This window comes from Ursus arctos, unplaced genomic scaffold, assembly GCF_023065955.2.
Source record: "Ursus arctos isolate Adak ecotype North America unplaced genomic scaffold, UrsArc2.0 scaffold_10, whole genome shotgun sequence".
Lineage (NCBI taxonomy): Eukaryota > Metazoa > Chordata > Mammalia > Carnivora > Ursidae > Ursus > Ursus arctos.
The window spans coordinates 960,477-984,992 of NW_026622764.1; the positions used below are offsets into that span (position 1 = coordinate 960,477).

General features: G+C 60.5%; 1 protein-coding gene across 9 annotated transcripts in view; it reads right to left on the reverse strand.

The window, feature by feature from the left end:
- The window catches only part of MCF2L (MCF.2 cell line derived transforming sequence like), a 95,844-nt gene extending 83,081 nt beyond the window's left edge, over positions 1-12,763 (reverse strand). For 2 of the 9 annotated variants that reach the window (XM_026488776.4, XM_057307095.1), the window contains exon 1: positions 12,637-12,749. In XM_026488776.4, the coding sequence (XP_026344561.1) occupies positions 12,637-12,715 (79 nt within the window). In that variant the 5' untranslated portion in view covers positions 12,716-12,749. Of the gene's footprint in view, positions 1-240; positions 870-11,965; positions 12,501-12,636 lie in introns of those variants that run through there. The other 7 variants (XM_048215707.2, XM_057307078.1, XM_057307070.1 and 4 more) reach the window with 6 other exon arrangements.
- Between the last annotated feature and the right edge of the window lie 11,753 nt (positions 12,764-24,516).

Sequence of the window (24,516 nt, forward strand, 5' to 3'; positions counted from 1 at the left end):
CAGGGCACCGTTGCCCATGTCCGGCAGCGAGGAGGGAGGCCGGGAGGCCACCAGGGCCAGACGCTGGGGCAGGATGCCAGAGGCCCTGTGGCAGGCCCCCAACCCCCAGGACGCCCCCAGGCAGCAAGGGCACCATGTGCGAGACCCCTCCTGCGCGTCTGCCCACGTCTGCCCACCCGCTGAATGGACCCCCCAGCCCCCGGTCCCACGCCCAGACAGCGCCACCGCGTCCCGCCTCACCTGGCTGTGGGTGCCTTGAGGCCCCCCAGCACTGCCGGGGCCGCAGCCGGAGCCGACGCTGGAGGCCCCTGAGAACCCCCCGAGGTGCTCCCCTCGCGGCCATCCTGTTGTCTTCCTCCAGGGACGTGCACGGCCAACAGGCTCTTGCAAGGGTCGAATGTGGCCCCGGAGCCAGAGCTGCACGGTTCCCACTGTCCTGCAGGCCTCCACCGGGGACAGTCGAAAACAGGCAGGTGCCGGCGGTGTGGGGGAGGGCGCCCCGCCCGGCGCTGCACGCTGAGCTGGGCACACGACCTCCAGTGACCTTGGGTTTACCAAGTCCTGAGGAAGAACAACAGAGCGTCCAACCAGCTCACAGAGTCCCTGGCCTCCACCTCCAGGCCTCGAGCTGCAATGACTGTGGGCTCGGACAGTCCACCCGGGAGCCCAGAAGCACCTGACGGCAAGGGCCCGTCCGCAGAGGCTGCCGCCGGCTCCCTGCCTATCCCCTGCCAGGCAGGACGCAGGCCGCAGAGCGATCTATTTGCAGGTCTTGGGCGTTTCCTTCCTCGGAAGGGGGCTTGTGCGGCCGGGGCTCCCAGTGTCAGGGACCTGCTCCAACTGTGCCCGAGCCAAAAACACCTTCCGAGCTCAGGAAGTCTCAAGTTCAAACAAACAACTACAAGGCGGGAGGAAGGGAGGGGAAGCAGCCCCAGGCCTTCTTGAAATAAACTGGTAAATTCCTCCATCGGTGACCCCTGCCTGTGTCCCGCTTGGGAGAAAGGAAATGATAACACTGCTTTGCTTGGTGAGTGACACTTCCCAGAGATGCCCAACGCGCCCCTGGCCCGACGGCTCCAGACCCTGGTGCCCACACCGTGTCTGAGGTGGCGAGCACCCAGCACTGCCCGGACCGTCCCAGAGCGTCCTGCTGCGTGGGGGTCGCAGCGGGAACATCTCCGATCCTCACCCCTCCCCTGCCGGGCAGCTCATTCAGTGCCACACAACAGAGGCTCCGAGGGCCTGAGTATTGTACGCTCAAGGTTGCAGGATAGAAACTGACAGAGGGTCAGCGCTCGGGTCTGTCTGAAAGGCCACGCTCGGCCCCACGCACCATGGGCACCCCTTTATCGGCCAACGCGGCTAGAGCAGGCATCGCTGGTTCACCGCAAGATAACGTGTTTGTTTCATTTTGGTCCCTTGGCGCCCACCCTCCTCCCATGAGCGTTCACAGGCTGGAACTGGAGACTGTGGGGCCAAGGGGACTGTGTCCGTCTCGGCCCGGACGGGGCAGCAGCCCCGGTGTTCACGTTCGCCTCCCCTTGGTCAGGAGCAGACTCACACCTCTGAGCGGGAAAGGTGCCGAGAGCACGAGGCAGGTGCTGGCACCCCTCACCTCCACTCCACCGGCATGCCCGTCTGGGTGGTCACCTGCCCCGCGCCGGCCTCCAAGTCCCCGGGAACACAGCTGGCGAAGCTGGCCCCAATGCCGCACCCGTGAGAAGCAGCAAGGAGGAACCAAGCTGGGGGCCTTCCCCCAGAAGCAAGGGAAAACCGTGATCCGGCCTCACTGCCGTCCATCTCGGCCCCTTCACGCTGGCTTCCTAGCAGAGGCCATCCCAGCGCGCATGCAGGAGGAAACAGATGCACGTTTGATGTGGCGCGTCCAGGACGCGAGCCCTCTTCCTGTGACCAGGGACCGGGCCCTCAGCTCCATGTAGCCCACGGCACCTCAGGAAGGACGTGTGGAAACATGGCTGCTCTGTGTCCACGGGAGCTGCCCCCACTAGCAATGAGTAACTGCGATGAGCTGCCCGTCTTGGGTTGTTCTGAGGCTGGCACCAAATTTCTCCCCGTGTCTGTCCTCTCCCCGCAAGCGTGAAGGTGTGCGTAGAAGAGCATGAGAACAGCAGCGTCAGCCCACTCACCCAGCGGCTATAAAGTCAGACACGCACGTGTGCACGCACGCAGACAGCCCATGGCTCAGCCTTCAGCACGTGGGTGCGGCTGACCCAGGGTCTCCTCCTTCTCCAAATATGTCTTAAAGATGTTGGCAATGAAAACCTTTTCCAAAAATCAGTTCTGAGACACAGACCTGCTCACAATCTCGTGGTCTCTCTGTCTTGTATGTTCACAGCCTAGGGTTTGGGAAATATCTTGAAATCACAGATCTTCCCAGGCTTCGGTGGGCATTTCCCCCCTTAAGCTCCCCGGTTCCAAAACGCAAAGCACCCAAGTTCTCGGTCCCAGGCCCCTGCCACCCAGGTGTGCTGAGCGCAGCCGGGGGAGGCTGCAGGCATCGGCAGGTCGCTTGAAAACTGGACTGACCCTCTGGGAATCCCGAGAGTCTATTTTACTCAACATGACCTCCAGCTACTGTCAAGAAATTCCTATCAATAACTGGCATGGTTTTTGGCAGTGAAGAGTTTTAAATTAATCACATCCAGGGAGCAGGGAGCTATCTAGTGCAGATCTTAAATGAGACACTGGGTGCATGGAAACTCAGCCCATGGAGGCGGACGCCTGGCTCACGGCTGCGTGAGGCTGCAGCCAGCCTTCAGGACTCAGGTACAACAGGCTCTTCTCTCTTTTTCTTTTTAAGACAGAGAGTAGAGGAAACAGCCCACATACACCCACCTGGGTCTGTGGATTTCCACCAGGCCAGCCCACACAGGGGCAGCCCGGCTGCGCCCGGGAGCCAGGGCCACCGAGCACACTCCCTCTTCCCGCTCTGCCTTCTCCTCACTGCCTGGGTCCTTCCCGGGTTTTCCCCTCGACCTAGCGCCTGGCACCCCGGCCTGGCGCACAGACGGTTCCTTCTCCCTGCCGCAGACGCTCTCCCCGCAGTCGGGCCAGCACTGAGGTCCACAGGCACCCACACCCAGCAAGCCCTCCTCCTCTCAGCGCCGGGTCCCAGCCCCACCGGCCGGCACTGCTCCGGCCGCTGCTGGCAGCCCCACCGGATGACGATTCCCAGCAGAGCCCTGCTGCTGGTCACCACTAATTGTTCCCTGTTTAATGGGGGCTTTGTGTCCCTTCCACTGACAAAGACAGGAAGCTCTGGGAGCTGGGCAATCAAGATAACCCGTGAAACACGCTACAGCTCTGACCCGCCGAGGCCGCTGCAGCCCGGGAGGGACCACGTCGCCGGGCAGCGTGCGGAGCTGCTCACTCTCGAAAAGGAGCTTTTTGAATGACACGCTTAACTTTTTAAAGTAAAGGATACATCGCCGCTGACCAATCATGACAAAATCTAGAGACTGTGGCCAAGTTATACGAATTTAGAAACCAACTAACACCCAACAGGGGACAGGGCGGTAAGTGGTGTTTGCGGTAATTTTAAATAAACGTTTTCCCCGCTCTGGGAATGCCGCGTGGCGCGTGAGACGGGGGCCTGTACTTTCCGTGTGAAGTTCTGACGTTTGTCAGGTTACGCGGGGGTCTGTGTCTGGAGATTGTCCACAGAGAAGCTTCCGGATCGGGGAGGACCTCAGAGTCTTGTTCTGCTAGGGTGGACGTGCCGTGTCTTCCTGGCGCGGCCAGAACAGAGCAGACGCTCCCTACGCACGGCCGGCGAATGCATGAACGAGGGATCCGCCCACACAGCGGAAAACAGGACAAGTTTTAGCCCTTTGAGGGTTGGTGGGAGCACAAAACTATACGACTGGTAAACCATGGAGACCTAGTATCTTCTGTTCAACAGCTTCCTATATTTTGTTACCGTTTAAACATCAACTGACGTGTTCTCCCTTCCTAACGAGTTAGACATCAAAATGCTTAAAAACTGCCTTTCAAGATTAAGTGGCATTACAAAGGCGAAGTCGTCCTCGGGGCATCGGTTCACCATTGGTTCACCTAAAATCTTGCTAAAAATGTCACCGATGGGATTTAACACTAGTCCTTCCTTCTGCAAAGACAAAAAATTGTTTTTCACACTTCGGGGACTGGACTCACTTCTTGGACGCGACTAAAAATTGAATGACAACAGGCCAGAACATTCGCTCAAAGTCCAACTTAGTTACACAAAAGCCACTTAGTCTCTAAAATCCAGAAAGAACGATCGGCTCTATTCTGTTTTCAAATTTACAATAAATTTTCTAGAAAGCCTCCTGCCAGGGTTGACCCTCTCGGTGTCTGTGTACCTTTGGGGACTGAAGCTGGAATAAATTTCCGCTGGGGGAGGGAAGGCGCTGCCCCTGGGAGGCCCCTCCACAAAGAGCGGGGTGCCAAGGCCCAGACCCGGTGTGTCCCCAAACCAGCACCGCCCTGGGGAGCCCACGTCCGCCCGCTCAGACGCTCCCCTTTCTTCCCCTCGCCCAGAGCACCCCCGACGCGTGATGACGGGGTCGCTAACGGAGTAATAGAGCAGCACCCCTGATGCGCGGCTGCGAGCCGGCCGCTGGTCGAGCAGGTGCTCACGTGACCACGAGCAGCCCTGCCGAGAGCTTCCCGCCTGCAGGCAGCCCCGAGTGCCCGCTCTTCACGTCAGCCCTGCACAGCCCCTGTCCTCACGGACCCACGGCGCAGACGACGACAGCCGGGCCCCGCAGTTCCCGTCAGTGACCTCCGCCTCCCCGAGCACAGGCTGGCTGCCCGGGGCGTCTGCAGGGCAGAGAAGCCCATGCACACTTCATCCAAAGAGAACCATGAGAACATGACGGCATTTCCGCTTTAGCACTTGATTAGAATCCGGATTCCAGAATTTTTGTGCGTGTATCAGCCGCTCGAGCTTGTTCGCATTTGGGAAGAGACGATGATATTTCCAAAATCGGACGTATAAGATGAACGGGTCAGATACATTCTCAGGTGATCAGAGATGGAGTTCGAAATCCTATTCTAACAGCGTGAGTCCATCTGCAAGGATCACCGAGAAGCAGGTGCAGAGACGACAGTGCTGGTGCAGAAGCGCCTTCGGGCAGGAAGGAGGGGCCTCCAGCCGCGACGGCGCCGTGCGGGCCGCGGGGAGACGCGGCAGGTTCACCAAGGGCCGCCTCCCGCTCTGCAGCGGCTTCGGAACACTCATCTGGTTCAGCTGTGAGGCCGGGGGCCCGCAGGACCGGGAGAGCTGCTCTCCTCCACCGAAAACGTGTTCTTCAGGAACTAGAGCCTGCCTGACGAGTGGCTGCGTCTGGAAACCTGTGACTGCCACGTCTACGATTGTTATTAGAACCACACGAGGGTCTCTCGGGTCATGTTCTGTATGTTGACTGGCCCCTGAAAGTCTGATGCTGGATGGAATTCTCTTATTCGGCTGGCGCAGATGACAACACCAAAGGTTCTCTCGCCAGGAGCACCTGCCAGACGAGCAGCTGCGAACACGAGAACCCCCACCTGTGACCACGGGAGGCCCGCATCCACGGCAGCAGCACCTGCGTCCACCCGGAGTGGCCTGTGTAGGCTCAGAACCCTGGGGCTCCCCGGGGTCTGGAACTGGCCGTTATTCTCAGGGAACCACTGACACAGTCGGGGTTCAGAGCTGATCCACGAAGCAGTGAGCAAATCGTGTGAACAGCACATCATGGAGTGCCACACGGGGGCTGCCTGGTAACGGGGGGGTGAGGTCCGGAGGCGGGAGGTCCAGGAACGGGTCCCAGGAGGAGGGAGGGCAGCAGCACGGTGACAGTCACCTGGACATGTTGGACACAGGCGGGCCCAGACGGACGCCCGACGACCAGAAGTGTGTTGAGTGCCCGGATCTGGTGTCCCCCAAGGCACACGCGCTGACGGGGAGCCAGCGTCACGTCCGTTGTCTGCTTCACTTACGCAAAGGATGATAGGGGACCGATGCAGGAGCATGAATGTGACTGATTCCTGCGAATCCAAGGTCGTCCTCTTCCAGACGCTAGAACCGTCTTTTGGGATTGCCTTCCGGGTCCCCTCACACCTTAGTGTGTAGTCAGGGTCTTCTAGACGCCCTCTCCGACCAAAGACCCATCAGCTGAACTTCACTGTTTGCAGCCATGTCCACTGAACGTGGACACCTCAGATACATTTACAAAATATTCTGAGCAGGGGAAGCGATTTGATAGCCGCTGGATCTGAGCGCTGTTGGGCCCGCTGTGGGTCCCCAGCTTGCCCGTCCAAGGCACTCGCCAGCTCTGCTCCGTGCCCAGGGCCACACCCACGGGGAGCTGTGTTTCGAGTCCTTAGGAGAAATATTCCCTTTTGGTTGAAATCTGCCTCCTGTAATTTCAACTTATTGATTCACCCGGAGGCCAAGAGAACACCTCCACCCCCTCCGAACGGTCAGAGCTTGCAAGGCTGGAGGGCAGGGCCGTGCTCCTGGGGGGCCCTCTGCTCTCCAACAACGGTCAAAGAGAACATTTCAGTATGTATCTTAAAAACGAAAAGGCAGTGGAGTCACCCTGAGGCTGCGTCTTTTCCCACTGGATGGCGGGTTGCTCAGACCACAGCAGGTGCCACGTTAATGCTGCATGACAACCCGCCCCCAATTCAGTGTCACGGACACGTTGTACCCCCTGCACACAGCTGAGGGGGGGCGGGCTCTGCTCCACCTGCCTCATTCTGGACCGAGGCCGAGGGGCAACCGCTGCCCCGGGCACGTCTCCTGAGGGATCGGCAGCAGCCGGAAGGGGCCGCTCACTGCAAGCACATCTGAGCACCAGATCTGCCAAAGCAGGTCCCACGGCCGAGTGCAAGTCACAGATCACAGACCTGTGTCCTGCCCCCCGGCGGAGGGGGCGGGAGGAAGCGGTCACTGGAAAAGGACCCAAACAGTCTCATCAGCCCATCTCGCTCTCTCCCCCTCTGTCCACCGAGGACCGTGCAGGACACAAAGAGAAGCCTTCTCAACTTGCAGACGGCAGAGTAGGAAGTTCCTCTGACGTTCGCAGACACGGTCGGCTATGAAAGCAGCGTGTCCGCGGAGGCTGGAGATGACTGCGTCCCTCTGTGCTCTCCATGCTCTCCATCATTTCTGCTTCGTCCGAAGGTCAACGTAGCCAATGATAGTTTCTCGAGCGCACATTTTCTTTCCAAAAAATCAGGGAAGTAGTCACAATTCTCCGATCTTAGGGGTTTCATCTTCTGCCGCAGGCCCTCAATTCAGGCCGACACGTGCTGTCGCCCGTTGCTCCTTCAGCACGTACGGAGACAAGTGCCAGGCCCAGGACAAGAGGTCAGACAGGGCATCAGTGAGCCAGGGATGTGGCAACGCAGCCGGAAGACAGGCGGCACAGGGGGGACAGCGCCACGCCCAGGGGTGTGGGCAAGGCTCCTGGGAGCGGCCCTGGGGCTGGTGCCTGAGGGAGGGCCCCGAGTTAGCAGACAGGCAAGCAGGAACTCCAGGTGGGGCGGCACGGGCACACGGAGGTCCTTGTTTTCCATCTGATTCGTCTCCGGAGGCCACTGAAGTAGCGAGCTGCCTTGCTTCCGCTGGCCGCTGCCCTGCGCGGTGGTGCCCTCCCGCACCTGAGCCAACATCAGACCACCCAGCCGGGGCGGGCCCGAGCATCTGCATTTCCAACAAGTGTCTGGGTGACACCTGGTGGGAGACCACACCCTGAGAACCCCCGTCAGATGTGGGGAATCAGCAACAGCTCCAACAGACAATTCCCAAGAAGCATAAACCACTGATTTCACCCCGAGTTTCTCTCTCGGATCTCTACAACCCAGTCCTGACTCCCCGCTGCCGGAGACGCAGGCACTTCCGGTGGACGCGCTTTATTCACGGTTACCGGCAGTCCCCGAGGTCATTGTCACACCCACCCAATCACAGATCTGAACTACGTTACCGTCCCGTCTCTCCCCCCACACCCATTCCACCTGCCTGAGTGGTGGTCTTCCTGAAATGGCTCAGCACACTTGAAGCTGGATCTGAGTAAGCAGCTCCTACTAGATTCCAGCACTGAGGCAGAAGCCCACGGGCATGCGGGCGGCGTGAACGTGGCTGACAGAGACCGTGCTGGACGTTAGTTTGGCGGGAGGCCCCGGCCACTGCATGGAAAGGCCCCGGATTCAGCGTCCTGGGCAGTTCTGCGCGCCCAGGTTGGGTCACCCCGGGAGGACTGTTTCCTCGGACAGGTGCACCGGGGTGTCAGGCCACAGTGCTCTGAGGTCGTCCTGGGAAACTTCTGATCCCCTGAGAGCCCCGTCTTGTGGCTCTGGTCCCTTAGCTCCCAGCCCGCTGCCACGCTAACCCCGTCTCAGCCACACACCACCTTCCCAGGAGGGGCAGATGGCCCCAGAGCCGCAAGTGGCCAGGATGGCGCAGGTGGGGGCAGGCGGGCCACCCTGTGCGCCTCCTTCTCACCCCGCGTCCAGCTCGGTCAGCTCCACCTTCAGAACATGCCCAGGACCCCCCGTCCACACTGCCTGCCACCCACCCTCTCCCAGGCCAGGCGGTGGCCTCCTGGTCACACAGCAACTCCACCTTCCCAGCAAGCCGCTGGACCAGCCTTTAGAAACCACAGCTCTGCTTACGTGTCTCAGAGGCTCTGATTTCCCGGAGTCGAGCTGAGGATGGAGCCGTGGCCCAACCTCATATGCAATCTGGCTGTTAGGGGCTGAACTGTCCCCCCCCAACCCCCCACCATTCCACATGTCCACGTCCCAACCTTAGGACGTCAGAACATGACTCTATTGGGAGACGGCGACTTTAGAGGCTGAGATAAAATGAGGTCACCAGTGTGGCCCTACTCCCACGTGACCAGGTCCTTATAAGAAGATCAGACACAGCCACACAGAGGGACGACCGTGTGAGGACACGGCGGGCAGACGGCCATCTGCACACCTCAGGAGAGGCCTCGGGAGAGACCAGCCCTGCCAGTGCCTTGGCCCCAGACCTCCAGGGTCCAGACGGTGGGAAAGAAGCCTCCCACCTGTGGTTCGTTACGGCGGCCGGGGCTGACGAGTGCACGGGCCCAAGCCCTCTGCCCTCGCATCCTACTCTCCCGGCCCCGGCACCCCTGGCCTCCTTGCCATTCCAACCTCACACACCAAGGGCTCCCAGACCCCATAGTGCAAACACAAAAGCCACATTATGCCCAGAAGGCACTTGCCAAAACTAAATACCACACAAAAATTCTTAGGCTAAATTTGGCATTTCTGACTTAACTACTTATTTTCACATATTAAGCAAAGCAGACACCAGCTCCACACAACTTTGCATAAAGGGAAGCTGGGTGAGGACGTGCACACTACAGTTTCTCTCTGTGACGTGGGTCCTGCTCTGCCGTGTCACGGGCTGACTCTGTTCAGACAATTCACATTGGCTCAAGGTCACTAGGGACACGGACGGCCATCAGACAGCATCGGGGACCAAACCCTCGGCATTCCACCCGGAGGATTCTTGGTGACCGCAGCACGTGGTTCTGGTTTCCAGAAGCATTCTTGTGACACAGCCCAGGTGTGAAGCCCGCCAGGACGGCCACCTGCTCGCCAGGTAGCAGCTACAAGGACAGGCAAGGCAAGGCTCATTCCCATCATGGACTGACGCGACCCAGGGAGAAGGGGACAGCAAACAGAGGGCTCCTCCAGGGCAGGCCTGGGGCGGCCGCATCGCACACACTCCGACACACGCCAGGAACTGGGGGCCATGCAAGCTTTCAAGTAGGTTTACCGTCTGTGTGCACCCACATCCGTGTCTCTGTCGGTCGGCCCCCACCCACCTGCCCGTCCACCCTCATCCCGCCGTCTGTCCGACGTGTCCTCATCCACCCACGACAAGAGCTAGTATCTTGCTCGAGGCCCGTGAGCACAGGAACTGGCCGCAGACTTTAACATCCTCCCCCCGCAGCTGCTCCCGAGTTTGCTTCCTGCACCAGCACCACCAGCATCACCAGAGACCCGGAAACCGCAGCGTCTCAGGCTCCGCCACGCACACTTCCTGAACCAGGAATCTGCGACGATTCCTTCCAGAAGGTTCAGAGGCCCTGGCTGGACGACCACTGTTCTGCAGCCAGCTCCTGTTTATTTATTTATTTATTTATTTTTAAAGATTTTATTTATCTGACAGATAGAGAGCACACACAAGCAGGGGGAGGGGGGCAGAGGGAGAAGCAGGCTCCCCGCGGAGCAGGGAGCCTGACGCGGGGCTCGATCCCAGGACCCCGGGATCACGACCTAAGACGAAGGCAGATGCTTCACCGACAGAGCCCCCCAGGCGCCCCCAGCCATGTTTAAACCAACTACAGATCCATCTCTCCCTCAAGTGTTTCTTGTTTTTTCCGCAATTACTGTGAATCTAAAGAGAAAACCAAAGTAACGAAACTGCTGGGAAGGGAGCCCTCACACAGCAGGGGAGCTCTGCAAACCGCTCCTGGCCTTGTGGTCAAAGATCAGATTCAAGAGCACGCCCCCCGTAAATTCTCAAGGTCAGCAGACACAGGTCCACGACCACGTGGCGGCTCCCCCCCAACCGGCAGACCTGCGCGGACCCGGGAGCAGCACATCAGTCTGAAGGACGGACGAGGCAGCCGCCTGTCCAGGCCAGCGCACAAAGAGAAATGCCTGTCAGCTGGGGTGGAGCCGCAGAGGGAAACAGGCACGAAGCCTTGGAAAGGTCACTGAGTGCCAGCCCTCCCCTCTGACCTGGTCCTCAGGGGTCGGGCCCCAGCCCCGAGGCACTACACCAGCATACAGACCTGTGTCCTGCCGTCTGCCGCTAAGTGCCGGTGACCCTTGGGGCGCCACGCCGCTCTGACCTCTGCGGAACGGCGGTTCTGGACAGACCGGGAGCTCCTCTAAGGACGGGCGAGGGGTCTGGCCCGGGCTGGGGAGTAGGCTGACGTTGACCTAGATTCCGTCCCCATAAGGGAAGGTGTGCGTGCCCCACAGTCCGTGGACGGCACTGCGTCAGTGGCGCGGGATACACACCCGCTCCACGTCACAAAGCCTGCCTTTAGGGGCCTCGCACGTAGCCAGACGGAAAAGGAATTCGTGCTGGAGCCGAGGGTGTGAGTGGGACCCAGGCAGGGGTGCCGTCCTTCCCCCACTAAACAGTCCTAGGTATTCAAGCGGGTGTCTGTTGACCTGGATTTGAGAGCGACCTAGTGAAAGCCTCAGCTGTTGGGAGCCCAGACGTGAGAGAGGACACACGTGTGGGACTTGCCGCTCAGTGCGAGGCCGTGGCCAACAGGAACGCTCGGCTCACAGCACGATTCCGTGAGCAGCCAGGGCCCTTCCTGCTCTTCTCAGCCTTTTCACAATTCGAAATGCACATGCGTCTTTCCGAGCTCGCTCGCTCGCAAAGAAACCTCCATCCCTAAAACCCAGGCAATGACATCACTCTTGGAGCTGTTCCTGCTCCGTCACTCCGACTCCAGAGCCTGAGCAGGGGCGTGAAGAGCAGGGCACGCAGGGGTGCTCTGCGGGTCTGCGAGCCACCATGCCCTTCACCCCGTGACACAGGCCATACCCCACACCGAAGCAAAAGGCAACCGAGTTTCAGGAAAAGGGAGCTCTCTCTGGGAGTAAGAGCCAGATGGCACACGATGGCTTTATTTTCTTTTGACCCATATGCAATAAATCCAGCAGCTTTAATTACAAAAATCACCATTAAACACGGAATGCGTCCAAGAATCTTGGTTAGACCATCACACGCAATGACGTTTAACCCCGGCTTTCCTCTCAAAACCCAGTGGGGTCTCCCACTTACGAGAGAGGGAGGAAGGGTACCACCCCTAAGCCAAGCAACAGACTCCCCTCTCTCAGGAAGCACCAGGCCGCGAGGGAATGACACGCAACACCGCATTCGGCAGCATCAGGCAAAAACTCGGCAACTTACTTTCACACGGCTATTTCCTCTTCATTTCAAGGGAACTAGTGAGTGCGGACGCCCTGCTCCCGCCCAGGGCAGCATGGAGACCCAGAGGTGGCCGATGGAAAGCGGAGAGCAACACCCGGCCGGCTCAGCCTTCTCTCAGGTCTAAAGGAATCCATTCAAATTGCTCCTCAAAGCTCATTTTAAGTAACCTTTTAATTAATACACAAAACGGAGGTCTGGTTAGGCTCCTCCCTCTTACCTACACCATTCCCAAGTGCTTGTCTTAGATTTTAATTTAATAGAAGCACCTGATTAATTCAGGTTTTTCCTCCTGAAAAGGAGCTGCCGACAGCCCCACCCCTGCTCCGGGCTCTACAAGCCCTCGACCCGCAAATACGGGTGCGTTCTCCAAACGCCCTGACGTGCAGGCAGCAGAAGGGGGTCTCGGCCGGGCTCCGCGCACCGCGGGCGCTGCCCTGGGCAGCACGTTACCTAACCTAGGCGGAGCGAGCGCGGGCGGACCGGCCGCGGAGACCTGTCAGCCGCCGCCCGATGCCCCTCGCATCTGCTTCCTGCCGCCACTGCGGGGAACAACACGAAGGCTGTCATCCAGAAAAGAGACGCGTTCCCTACGACTCAGCACATGATGTCAGGCTCAAGAACACAGACCCACGGCCAGCAGCTCCTCCTACCCGTGTGCCTGCAAACCGCATGGAGCCTCTGCACCATCTCTTCCAGAGCCATCTCTTCATTTCTCAGCCAAAACCTCATCCTCTGACCGAACAAGTGACCCTCCGCAGCTCGCTTCCCTCCGCCGCAGAAGGTGCCTGATGGGTGGGGTCGAGCGAGTGGGGAGGGGGCACGGCCGCGCCTCCCTTCCTGGGATTGGTTCCCGAGCCCCGCCAAGGGGGCGCGCCCTGCGGCAGGGGGGCTGCTGGGCGGAAGCGGAAGCGGCGCGCCTGCCCCGCGAGTCCCCACGGCCACCCGGGAACCGTGCGTGTGCGCCCCCGCGCTCGCCCGGGAACCGTGCGTGTGCACGGCCGAGGTCACCTGGAGCCCGGCTTTGCGCCCCCGCGCTCACCCGGGAACCCGCGTGTGCACGGCCGAGGTTACCTGCAGCCCTGCTTTGCGCCCCCGCACCCACCTGGGAGCCCTGCGTGCACACACCCCCCGCAGCCACCTGGGAGCCCTCACAGTACCAAGTGTACTCCCCGCGCAAAGGCACAACCTGCCCCCTGTCCTAGCAGACCCGGTCTCTGCGCCTTCCCTCGGTTAGAAGGAGCAGCTGCCGGGCGCGAACAGAGGGTGAGGCGGCCGCCAAGGTGGCGCCGGAACCTGCTCCCCCCACTTTACCTCCGGCTGCCCTGGGGCAGGTGCAGAGGCCGCAGCAGCCGAGCGCACGCTCTCTGCGCCGCCGCATGACGCCCAGCTGCCGCAGCTCACTGGGTCCACAGCGGCTCTCCGGTGGGTCCGCGGGTGGCCGAAGTGGGCCGCCAGCTCCCCCAGGTACGGCCACTGGCCTGGGGACGCAGGGGCGGGGAGGGAAGTGCGCCGGGCACTCGCTGGGGCCCTCCGACCTCCCCACGGTTGGCACGAAGCCACTGGATCCATTTTACACCTCAGCGCCCTGTAGATGGGAGTCTCGGTGCACGGGGCTACGGCTGCCACCTCCGAGGACTGGGGAACAGGTGTGCGGGCATTATGGGCCCGGGGCGGGGCCTGTGGTTGGCATTACAGGTAGCATGCCCTTCCTTACAGAGTATTTCAGGAAGAAGCGCCCATTTCCACACATGGTTTAGGAAATGCAAGCATGGAGCGGCTGAGGGTTGCCCTGCAGCAACTGTCCACATGAGGACACCAAGGGGGGCCCCAGGGGTCAGCAGACGAAGGTGTAGCAGCATTTGCCCTCCGAGAGGTCATGGGTCTGGAGGGCAAGAAAGATCTGGAAACTGCTGCACCATGAAATGAAGGTGAAGAGCCCCAGGTGCCAGGTGCGGGTAAAACCACTTCTCTCTTTTTTCTTTGTTTTCCATCAAAACCACCAGCAGCTCCGTATGGTTCAAGAAGAGCCCGGTGAACGGAGGTGTCTAGAAAGGTGTCACCGCAGAGCGGACAGTGAGCCCTCCCCTAGTCCTGGGCTGCCCTCTCAGGAGCAGACCCCGCTGTGCCGGACCCACGCACCCTGCCTCCACTTCAGGGCAGAGCCTAAAATGTCTACAGGGCAGGCCCTCCCCTCCCCAAGTGCGGTGGGCGGCACCCGACGTCCTGCTGTCCCAAAGGCAACAACCGTTACTCGTATGCCCGACACCCCCCACTTTTCCTCCGCCCAAACCAGCCCCCCAGCCCCTCTCCTGGATGGGACACCCCTGCCCCCAGGCAGCTCCACCTCCTCCCTCGCCTGGTTCAACCCCTTTGGGGCACAGAAGAGTCCCCAGGCGGTGCTCAAACTTGAGATGCAGTGGGAGCCCCAGGGGCTTGCTGACCCCACATGGCTGGGCCCCCCACAGTGCTTCCCATCCAGTAGATGTGGGGTGGGGGCGGAATGTGCCTTTCCAGCAGGATCCCCGGCGGTGCTGACGCTGCTGCACAGGCTGAGAACCCCGGCGAGCCTCGCCCATCTTTAAACCAAAACTAAGTGGAGGGCTGGGAGACCCTCTGCCCCTGCTCTCGCCGACTCCTGTGCTGTTCGTGCAGGGGCCCCACTCACACTCAGCTTCCTTCCTCGACCCCATGCCTTCCACCCTGTCCCCTGAAGTGCCTCTGGCTGGTGCCATCCCCGGACCAAGCCGCTCACTCCAGCCGGGCTTTGGGGCTGAGTCTGCTGCCCTCTGTGCTGGCTGCTGCTTATGGGTCCACGTGGCCAGGCCTCGATGCCCAGATGTTGGCTCAAACACCAGGCTGGATGTCATTTTGAGGTACTTTGTAGATGTGATGAACATGTAAGTCAAAGACTCTGAGCAAAGCAGATCTCTCTCCCTGGTGTGGGTGGGCCTCGTCGAATCAGTTGAAGGCTTTGGGAGACAAAGAATGACTTCCCCTGAGGAAGAGGGAATTCTGTCTCCAGACTGACGTCAGACCCCACCTGCGGCATCGGCTCTTCCTCGGGTCTCCAGCCCACACCTGTCCTGCAGATTTCAGATTTACCAGCCCCACTGCCATGAGAGCTAGTCACATAACAAATCCCTTTCTCCCTCCCTTCTCTTTCCCTCTCTCTTCTCATTCCTATCAAACCTTACTCTCTCCTTAAATTAGGGCACAAATGGTGCTTTCTGTGAAAATCATTTCATATTTGCCTGAAGTATAACAGTCATAACAATACCACCCAACATTTACTGAGCCCTTAGGGTCCTCCGGGGAGCCTCCTAACCTCTTCGAACTCAGTCTTCACAAAGAGGTGGGCACTGCTTTTATGCTGTTTTATAGACTACGGCACAGAGAGGTTAACTTGCCCAGGGTCACACAGCTGGTCGGTGGCAGAGGCAGGATTCAAACTCAGATGCAGATATAAACACAGACCTAGACAACCAGTGTTTGCTTCCGAGAAATGTCGTGCGCTTTCAGCTGGACTGCCGTCCCCAAAGTCCCTGATAGGAAATAAGGGACAGGAAGGTGTGTAAGGTCCCAAGCCCAAACTGGCCGGTGGGTCCGAAGGGCACAGACCTGCTTTCTATCGCTGTCTTGCCCCCTCCCAGAGAGGAAAAACAGGACATGACTGTTCTCCCACCCCAGGAGGCCAGAAGGCACCCAGGTGGGAAGGCGGGCGTCATGTTACACCTGGATACCAAACACATCCTCTTAGCAACCATTACGGAAAGTTAGCCATGAAAGGAGGTGAGAAACAGGAGAGCTGGAAGGGTTCTGAGAGACCAGGCCCTGGGGAGCCTGCCCTCCTGAGACAGGTGCGGTGCTCTGGGGGGATGGGGAGACACTCTGGGCTGGAAGTACCGGCTGTCACCATGTCCGTCCTGCGCTGCCCTGCCCCACAGCAAGGGGGCAGCATGGGGAAGGGGGGACTTGGAAAGAATGCTCTGAAGAAATCCACACCCATTAACAGCTGGGGCGTGGGGCAGGTGCACCCTGGAGCAGGGACGGCCACAGGCCACTCCTGAACAACTGCACCCCAGGCAGAGCCAGGCTGAGCGAGGCAGGTGGGCTCCCTGCCCCTGAGGGGGCCACTCTCTGCATGGGGCTGGCCACTAACAAGGACACGCACCCCTATGGCTTGGTGGTGAACAAGCTGGTGAATGAGGCCCATCCAGGGGCAAAATCCCCTGTGGAATTGATGGGAAGCCACATGACAAGGTCCAAGACGTGGACAGCCTCCGTTCCTGCAGTGCGCTCTGGCACCCGCCACCACTGTTCACAGACACCAGTGTTTGTAGCAGTGTGGCTACAGTAGTGGGGCAGGGATAGGGTACTAAGGGAAGGGGAGGAGAAGGGAGGGGGCGGGAGTGGGGGGGAATACAGGAGAGAAGAAGGGAGGGGAAGAGGAGTGGGGGGGAGAAAGGGAAGGAAGGGAGAAGGGAAGGAGGTGCCAGGGAGGGGAGGGGAAAAGGAGAGGGGTGGGGGAAGGGGGAGGGGAAGGGGTGATAGGGAGGGGAGGGGGAGGGGTGGCAGGGTGGGAAGGAGGAGGGGAAGTGGGGTGGCCTGGAGAGGAGGGAAGGGGTAGGTCAGGGAGGGGAGGGGGAGAGGAGGGGGTGGCAGGGAGGGAGAGAGGAAGGGGGTGTCTGGGAGGGGAAGGGGAGAGGATGGGGTGGCAGGGTGGGGAGGGAAGGGGGAGAGGATGGGGTGGGGGCGAGGGGAAGGGAGGAGTGGCACAGAGGGGAAGGGAGGGGAGGGAGGGGATGGGGGGATGGCAGGGAGGGGAGGGGGTGGCAGGGAGGAGAGGGAGGGGATGGCAGGGGGAGGGGGTGGCAGGGAGGGGAAGAGAGGGAGGGGGTGGCAGGGAGGGGAAGAGAGGGAGGGGGTGGCAGGGAGGGGATTCGAGGCTGAAAGCAGTCAAGCGGCTCACAGTAAATGGGTAACTAGCAGCTTTCCTGGTCACAACAGCAAACCACAGAGCGGTTGAACTACAGCAGCAAGTTGCAAATACCCAAACTCTGACTCCATTTATACCAAATTCAGAAACAGGTGCAACGAAGCTACTAGCACCAGAGACACGGCGTGGCCCCCAGACCCTCAGCTGGGAGGCTGCAGAAGCAGGTGGCTGTCCCCGAACAAGCCTGGGGAACAGGGTGCAGTGCCAGAGATGCCCGCTGTCCAGCCTTACCCATCCCACAACAGGCTTCCCAGGAGGGGGGGCTGAAGGAAGCCGGTAGGGCCCCCAGAGAGGAGCAGCCAGGAGGGACTTCACAGATGGGCTGTGTCTGGAGGAAGGGGGGGGGGAACGGGGAGGGGACCGAAGTCCTCAGGATGGGGCCCTGCCAGTAGACTCCTCTCAGACCAAGCCCCGGGCACTGCCCCACCCTGTTCCCGGCCCTCAGGGCCCAGCAGCATCCCCACCAGCACCCAGGATCCTCTCCCACCAGCTCCCTTTCCTCGAACCCTGGCCCAAACACAGGACAGAAGAGGCAGAGTACAGGGGCGCCTGGGTGGCTTAGCGGTTGGGTGTCTGCCTTTGGTTCAGGTCATGATCCCAGGGTCCTGGGATCGAGCCCCGTGTCAGGCTCCCTGCTTGGCGGGAGGCCTGCTACTCCCTCTCCCACTCCCCCTGCTTATGTTCCCTCTCTCGCTGTCTCTCTCTGTCAAATAAATAAATAAAATCTTAAAAAAAAAAGAAAAAGAAAAAGAGGCAGAGTACGAAAGGCAGGATTCCTGGGGGGGCCGAAGGAGATGCCACCCCACACTGTCAGAATGGCTGTGGTCAGGAAGACATGGGGTAACAGGCGTTGGCCAGGATGCGGAGAAAGGGGAGCCGTTGGGCATGGGTGGTGGGAACTCAAGCTGGGGCAGCCACCGTGGAAAACAGTATGGAGGGTCCTCAAAACGTCAAGATGAAACTATCATATAATCCAGCAGTTTTACTTCTGGAAACACACCCAGGGAAAAGCAAAGCACTAACTTAAAGAGACACCTGGGCAGTGCACCCAGTGGTTCTGCCATCTGTCTCTGGCTTTAACGGTGTTTGGATGGAACAGACCCGGGGACGCCCCTTCCACCAGCCTCTGACCACCCTCCAACCCTGGTTCCAGTCACAACCTTCGGAGCCATCTCCCCGCCACCCTCAGCCTCTGGGACCAGCCAGCACCCTCCTGTGAGCTCAGCTCCTTGTCGCCCATCACCCAGGAGCTTCCAGATCCGTCCAAATTCTTCCCCCCAGGTGGAGACCACCGTCAACTGCCTGGTCCACGTGCACCCGCCTCCCTCTGGACCCGTCCTTGGACCGCGATGAAAGGGCTCTGCAGGGCGTGGGTCACTTCTTCCACCAGCAGGCTGAGGAGAAGAGCAAGGGCACCGAGTCTCTCTTGAAGGGCTGCTGCACCCTCCCCCAGGATGCGGAGAAGCCGTCCCCAGATGAGTGGGGTCAAACCCGGGACGCGTGGAAGCCACCCGGTTCTGCAGAAGAGCCTGCGCCGGGCCCTTGTGGGTCTGCACGTCGGGGTTCTGCCCGCACACAACCCGTCTCTGTGACTCCCCAGACGAGGAGGTGAACTCATCAAGAAGACAGGAGAACCCAACTCATGTCCGCAGGCCGGCCGGCCCCCAGCTGGGCCGGGGGAGCATCTCTTCGACAGGCTCACCCTCAAGCACGACCGGGAGCCTCTGGAGCCCTGCAGTCTCTGGGGGGCCCCTGTGGTGTCCCCCTGGTGCCTGAGCCTCTCCCTGCCGCCACGAGACCACCCTTTAACCCCCCTGGAGCCTTCTCCCAAGCCGTGGACCACATGCAAACAATAAAGGTTTCTGCAGCAAAAAAAGGGGTACCTGTACCCCATGTTCATAGCAGCACAATTAGCAGTAGTGCAGACACGGGAACAGCCAGGGCACCGTGCATGCGCAGGGGGCCTCACTCAGCATCGAAAGGACCCTCTGCCATCGGCAACAACAGGGCCGGACCCTGAGGGCGTCTCGTGAAGTGAAGAAGTCCGAGGACAGACCCTGTGTCCCGTCACTCGTACATGGACTCGGGAAGCTGGACTCGTGGACACGGAGCGAGCAGCAGCGGCTCTCCGGGCGCCGGGCAGATGCCACGCACAGGCCACACACTCCCCGTGAGCAGGCGGAAGGCCTCGAGGCTCCCACGTGCAGAAGGGTGGCTACCGTCCACCACACGTGTCACATACTCGAGAACTGTTAAGGAAGTCGATCCTGAATGTTCTCACCACAAAACAGAAGTGGTGAGCATGCGACACGTCAGAAGCGTTAACTAACCTCGGATCGTGGCAAAATACACGCCTAGCCCACATCACCCCGTTGCACACCTTCCGCTCCCCCAGGCCGCGTGTCCACCGCATCTCTGCACCGCATGGGGAGAGCAGCAGCCGTGGGACCCGGTGAAATAGGGCAGCCACACGAAAGGACTTAGGAGCCCCACAGCCAAGGGCTGGAGAAGACGGGTCTACACCGGCGAGCAGGCGTGGAGGCACCGGGGAAGGCGGGCACCACGCAGGGTCAGCAGAAGGGGGGCCACGGTGGTGGGCCTGGTGCACGAGCACAGGCGGACCCCCCAGGACAGTGCAGACAGGACCCGGGGACAGCCCGGCAGGTCAGGGCACACGGGTGTGCAGCTGTGTGTGCGCGTGCCCACACGCCTCCCACCCTGCTCCCACGGGGCAGACTCCGGAGGGAGGGCAGAGGGGATGGAGGCTGAGTGTGCCCCGGGCAGGACGGAGCCCAGGGAACGAAACCGCAGCTGTGGTAGTGACCAAACACAACAGACGACCTGGGGGTCAGAATGAAGCGTCGCCAAGGCCCCCTCTGCTCCGCCCGGAGAGGGACCAGGATGCTGGGAGGGAGGGTGTCCTGCAAAGGAGGGCGGGGGCTCAGGAGGAAGGCCTGGAGGAAGGGAGGCTTCCCCACACTCACCTTTGTCTTGGGGAGCCCGTGCCCCGCTCTGAAACGCCATTCCCCTGGCCAGCAAAGAGCCCAGGTCCCTGAGGATGCGGGCTGGACGTGGCCGTGGGGTCATGAATTCTGAGAGGAGACGCGAAATTCGGTGTGTCTACGTCAGTCACACGGGAGCAAGGCTGGCTCGCGCTCTGTGTAACGCACTGGGGGAATCTCAGCCAGATCACCCCGCAGGCCATCAGTGGACGCTAACTGACCGGGGCAAGGACCTGTGACACAGGAGTGACCTTCTAGAAGGACCCTAACTGGAAGCTTCTGGAGGCTGAGCCCCCAAGTCAGCGAGATCCATGCGGGAGACGGGCTCCTTCCGGCTCATTCCACTCAACGCCGCAGGCTGGGGGCTGACGAACCACAGGGATTTCTCCCAGCCCCGAGGCTGGAAGTTCGCGGTCAAGGTGCCTGCGTGGTCAGGCTCCGTCAGGCTCCGCGAGGATCCTGTCCTGGGGTCATCCTGCTGTGTCCTCACAGGGGGCAGGCGAGGATGCCCTCGGGGTTCTCTGCTAGCAGGGCTCCACCACATGACCTCCCCAGCTCCCCACCTCCCCGAGACCCCGCCTCTAAATGCCGTCTCCTTGGGGATGAGGCTGTGCACCTGGATTCTGGGGACACGACATTCACAGCACACCTGCTTACGTGTGTTTTCTTCTCATGACGACGACACAGTAACGCAAAGTTGCTTCCTTCCTCTGACTTACAACTTTCAGCCCCATTTTACGTCAAACGTCTAACAGACCAGATCTTTAGAAGTGCCGTCACATGTGTCCCCTGGGCACACGTGGAGGGCAGTGGCGGCTCTGGCTCGCCAGAAGACCCCTTGCTGGGGACGCCGGGAGACTCAGGCTCCCCATTAGGGGAAGGGGAAGGGGCAGAGAGGACCATGCGCAGAAGAGCCCATGGGCCTCATCGCTGTAACCCAAACTGCAGGGGGATCCTTGGGGTCCCCGCCCGAGCTGCCGCCACAGCCTGGACATGGCAGGAGGGGCCCCCGAACACAGGCTGCAGCAAGCAGAACAAGGACCGTCCCTGTCCTCGTCCTCAGAACCTGTGGTCGTGTCACATGGCGTGGACACAGGGACTCGGGAGATGTGACGAGCTGAGAATCTCAAGACCGGGAGATTGTCCAGGATGCCTGGTGGGGCCCCACGTATCCCAGGGGCCTCACGGCCACAGGGGTCAGAGGCAGGGAGCGTGGCTTCTCCCGGAGCCTCCAGAAGGAACCCACCCTGCCCACACTTTGGTTCTGGACTTCCGAGCTCCCGAACTGGGGGTCACGAGGACGGTAAGCGTGTGGAGTCCGAGCCACTGCGTGTGGTCTTTTGTAACGGCAGCAGCAGGAAGGTGACGAGGCCATGCACACATACGCTTCTACAGAGCCGTGGCCATCCCACCCCTCGGGGCAGAAGCCACCCCACCGCTGGGGTCCCCGAGGCCCCTCTGGATGGGCGACCACACACCGACCTCTTACAAACCCCACAGGGTCAGCAGGAAGAGCCCTCGTCTGTGCCCATGGACGCATCTGCCGTCCTGAGACACACACATGCGACACATGTGAATTGCTCCCCCGCCACCGTGTAGACATCTGTGATTACTCAGAAAACCGAGTGAGGCTGCCTGTCCCTGCTTCATATTTTTTTTTTTTAAAGATTTTATTTATTTATTTGACAGAGATAGAGACAGCCAGCGAGAGAGGGAACACAAGCAGGGAGAGTGGGAGAGGAAGAGCAGGCTCCCAGCAGAGGAGCCTGATGTGGGGCTCGATCCCATAACGCCGGGATCACGCCCTGAGCCGAAGGCAGGCGCTTAACCGCTGTGCCACCCAGGCGCCCCTCCTGCTTCATATTTTAAATTCGATCTCACTGCCTCGTCGAGGAGTGTCAGGGTGACAGAGCCTGCGGGGAAGCGCGGGAGCTCCGAGCAGCTGAGCAGCTGTGCACCTTGCGGCCGCTGGAGTCCCTCCTGGCGCGTCCCTGTGTCCCCGCCAGCCCAGTGACGCATGCGCGCTCCCAGTGAGGAACCAGCACCGAGGGGGTGAACGCATGGACACCGAGGGAATGTTTTTAACGGCTGTGATTGAAGGAAGCAAGGCCAGTTTCCTTCTTCGTCTTGTTTCCTTCTGTTGTTCGGGGAGCCCGCCTCAGAAAGCCCCGCGGGACAGCTCGCCCAGCTCGGGAGAGCAGAGGACGGCTGTGCGCAGGGAAGAGCAGCCCTGGAAGGAGCTCGGGCTGGAGGCTCTGCCAGGAGTGGGAGCGCGTGCTCCTCCCGGCGCCACTGGCTCCGGGAATAAGGGACGCTCTGGCGTCAGACGTGCCCTGACCCCGGCTCACTCCTCCAGTTCTTTCCAAAGGAGATACTAGAGGAAAAAGAACCAGCAGATATTTAATTTTATAAAATTCTCCGAGTTTCCTTGTACTGCTAATACCTCCAGGTAGGAATGCAGTTGTCATATTTTTGGGAGGAGACACCCTGTGCTCAAGAGAAGCTTCTCACAGACCGCACGGGGCCACAGCAGCCTCCCCACTTCCTGCTGATGTCCCCGCCCCCCCCCCCCCCCCCCTGCGGCCTTCATGTCTGACAAGACGGCAGGGGCCACTCCACCCTCTCACATTAGCGTTCCCGGCAGCGCTGCCCTCACGGCTCCGGGTCCACCCACACCTGCACGTGGCAGAGTCCAAGAACGTCCCCATGACCTGCAGGGCCCCACAAGCCCGGCGAGCAGATGCGGGCCCACGCGGTGGGGCACAGGTCCTCCGGGTGCACGAGCGGTGAGCCGCGTGTGAGAACACAGGAGGCAGCAGGCGGGCTGGGCCCCGGTGTAGGGGTGTGGCTGGCAGGAGCAGGAAAGGAGGACCACTGGCAGGGAAGGCGAGCGGAGACAGGACCGGGCCACGGGATGGTCAGGATGGTCGGTGCCTATGTCCGCTCGCAAGACTCTATTCCCATCACCCAGACCAACACTCATCTGGGGGCCACGGCGCAGGCCTTTGGAGGTGTGGTGACCAGACGTCTCTGAGGAAAGCAGATCGGCCGCCCCCCAGAATGTGATGGGCTACGTCCAATCAGTGGAAGCCCCAAGAGCAAAAAACCAGGTTTCCCCAAGGACAGGGAATTCTGCCTCAAGACCGCAATGTGAACACACTACCAGCATCTCCACCTGCCCTGCACACTTCAGACTCGCCAGGTCCCACCATTGCATAAGCCCATTCCTTGAAGCAAACTGTAAATGGATGCAGATTTATGTCTGTGCGTGTCCCAGGGGCCCATCTCTCTGAGCGCTGACTGGGACGGGCCTGGGGATGAGACCCAGGAGCAAACTGGTGTCCCAGGGAGACCCGCGGGGGAGGGCGCCGCACACACGTGCAGCCGTGAAGGGATTCAGGGGAGCTGGAGGCTGAATGTGAAGGAATTCTAGGAAAACCTCAGCCAACTTATCTTGCTACTGTTTTCCCTTCGTGTTTACGCAGCACGGATGACCTTCAGTGTTCCGAAGTCACAGGGGCTATTCAAGCACAAAATAAAAACTCCAAATGATAAGAAAAAACCTCGTTTGCACTCACGTTGGCAGGACATGTGTGGAAGCTGGAACGACCCATACCGGCGGGGGGGGGGCATGGCCCCTGGGCGTGGGGACACCGCGTTCAGAAGTGTACGTAAGGCACAAGCCATAACCTGCCTCGTGGATGGAGAATGAACACCGGCGACAAGTGTGAGCACAGCCTGGAGATGGACAGGTTAGCGAGTCTGCGTCGGACAACAAGCTGCGCTCAGCGCCGCTGGGCCTCTGCCCCCACCTGCAGTGGGACTCAGCCTGATCTCCCGGGTCCTAGACCACCTCGGTGCTGCATATGTAAAGAGCAGAGCCTCTCCAATCGGCAGGCCTCGTAGCTGGACTGCTGCTGATTCACGAACACGAGCGTTAGCTCCATTTCTGAAAACACGTGTCCTCTGAGGAGAAAAGCGCCAGGGAACCCGGGAGCGCGCGGCGGTGCCGGGACTGCAGCTGCAGGAACACGGGCCGCCCGTCCGTGAGCAGCAGGGGCCCGGGGAGGACCTTGCACACGCACCGTTCTGCTCCAACGCCAGGGCCGCATTCCGCGGTAGCGCACCATTCAGCCTTGGCTTCTTGCTTTCTTTCTCTGGGAGGTCAGCCTGTGAATAAGGCTTCAAACCCACCCTCACGGAGCCGTCTGCCCTGGGCAGTGAGAGTAGGAACGGGCAGGGAGCACGGCTGCCTGGCAGCCTCCGAGGGCAGAGGAGCCCACACTGCGTCTACAGGGCACAGCGGGGGCGCGTGTGACCAGAGCCTCGGCTGTGAGGACCGAAGGGTCCGTGCACGGGGGGCTGGCAGACCGCACGGTCAGATCCACCAGCGAGCGCTACAAACATGTCAGCTGTTCCATCACAGCGGAAACCGAGGTTTCGGAGGTCACTACAGCTCAGTTCTGGAGGACGCAGCTTTCCCGCGCCCTCCGCCAGCGTGAATCGTGACGTCTGGCACCGCAAGCGTGGTC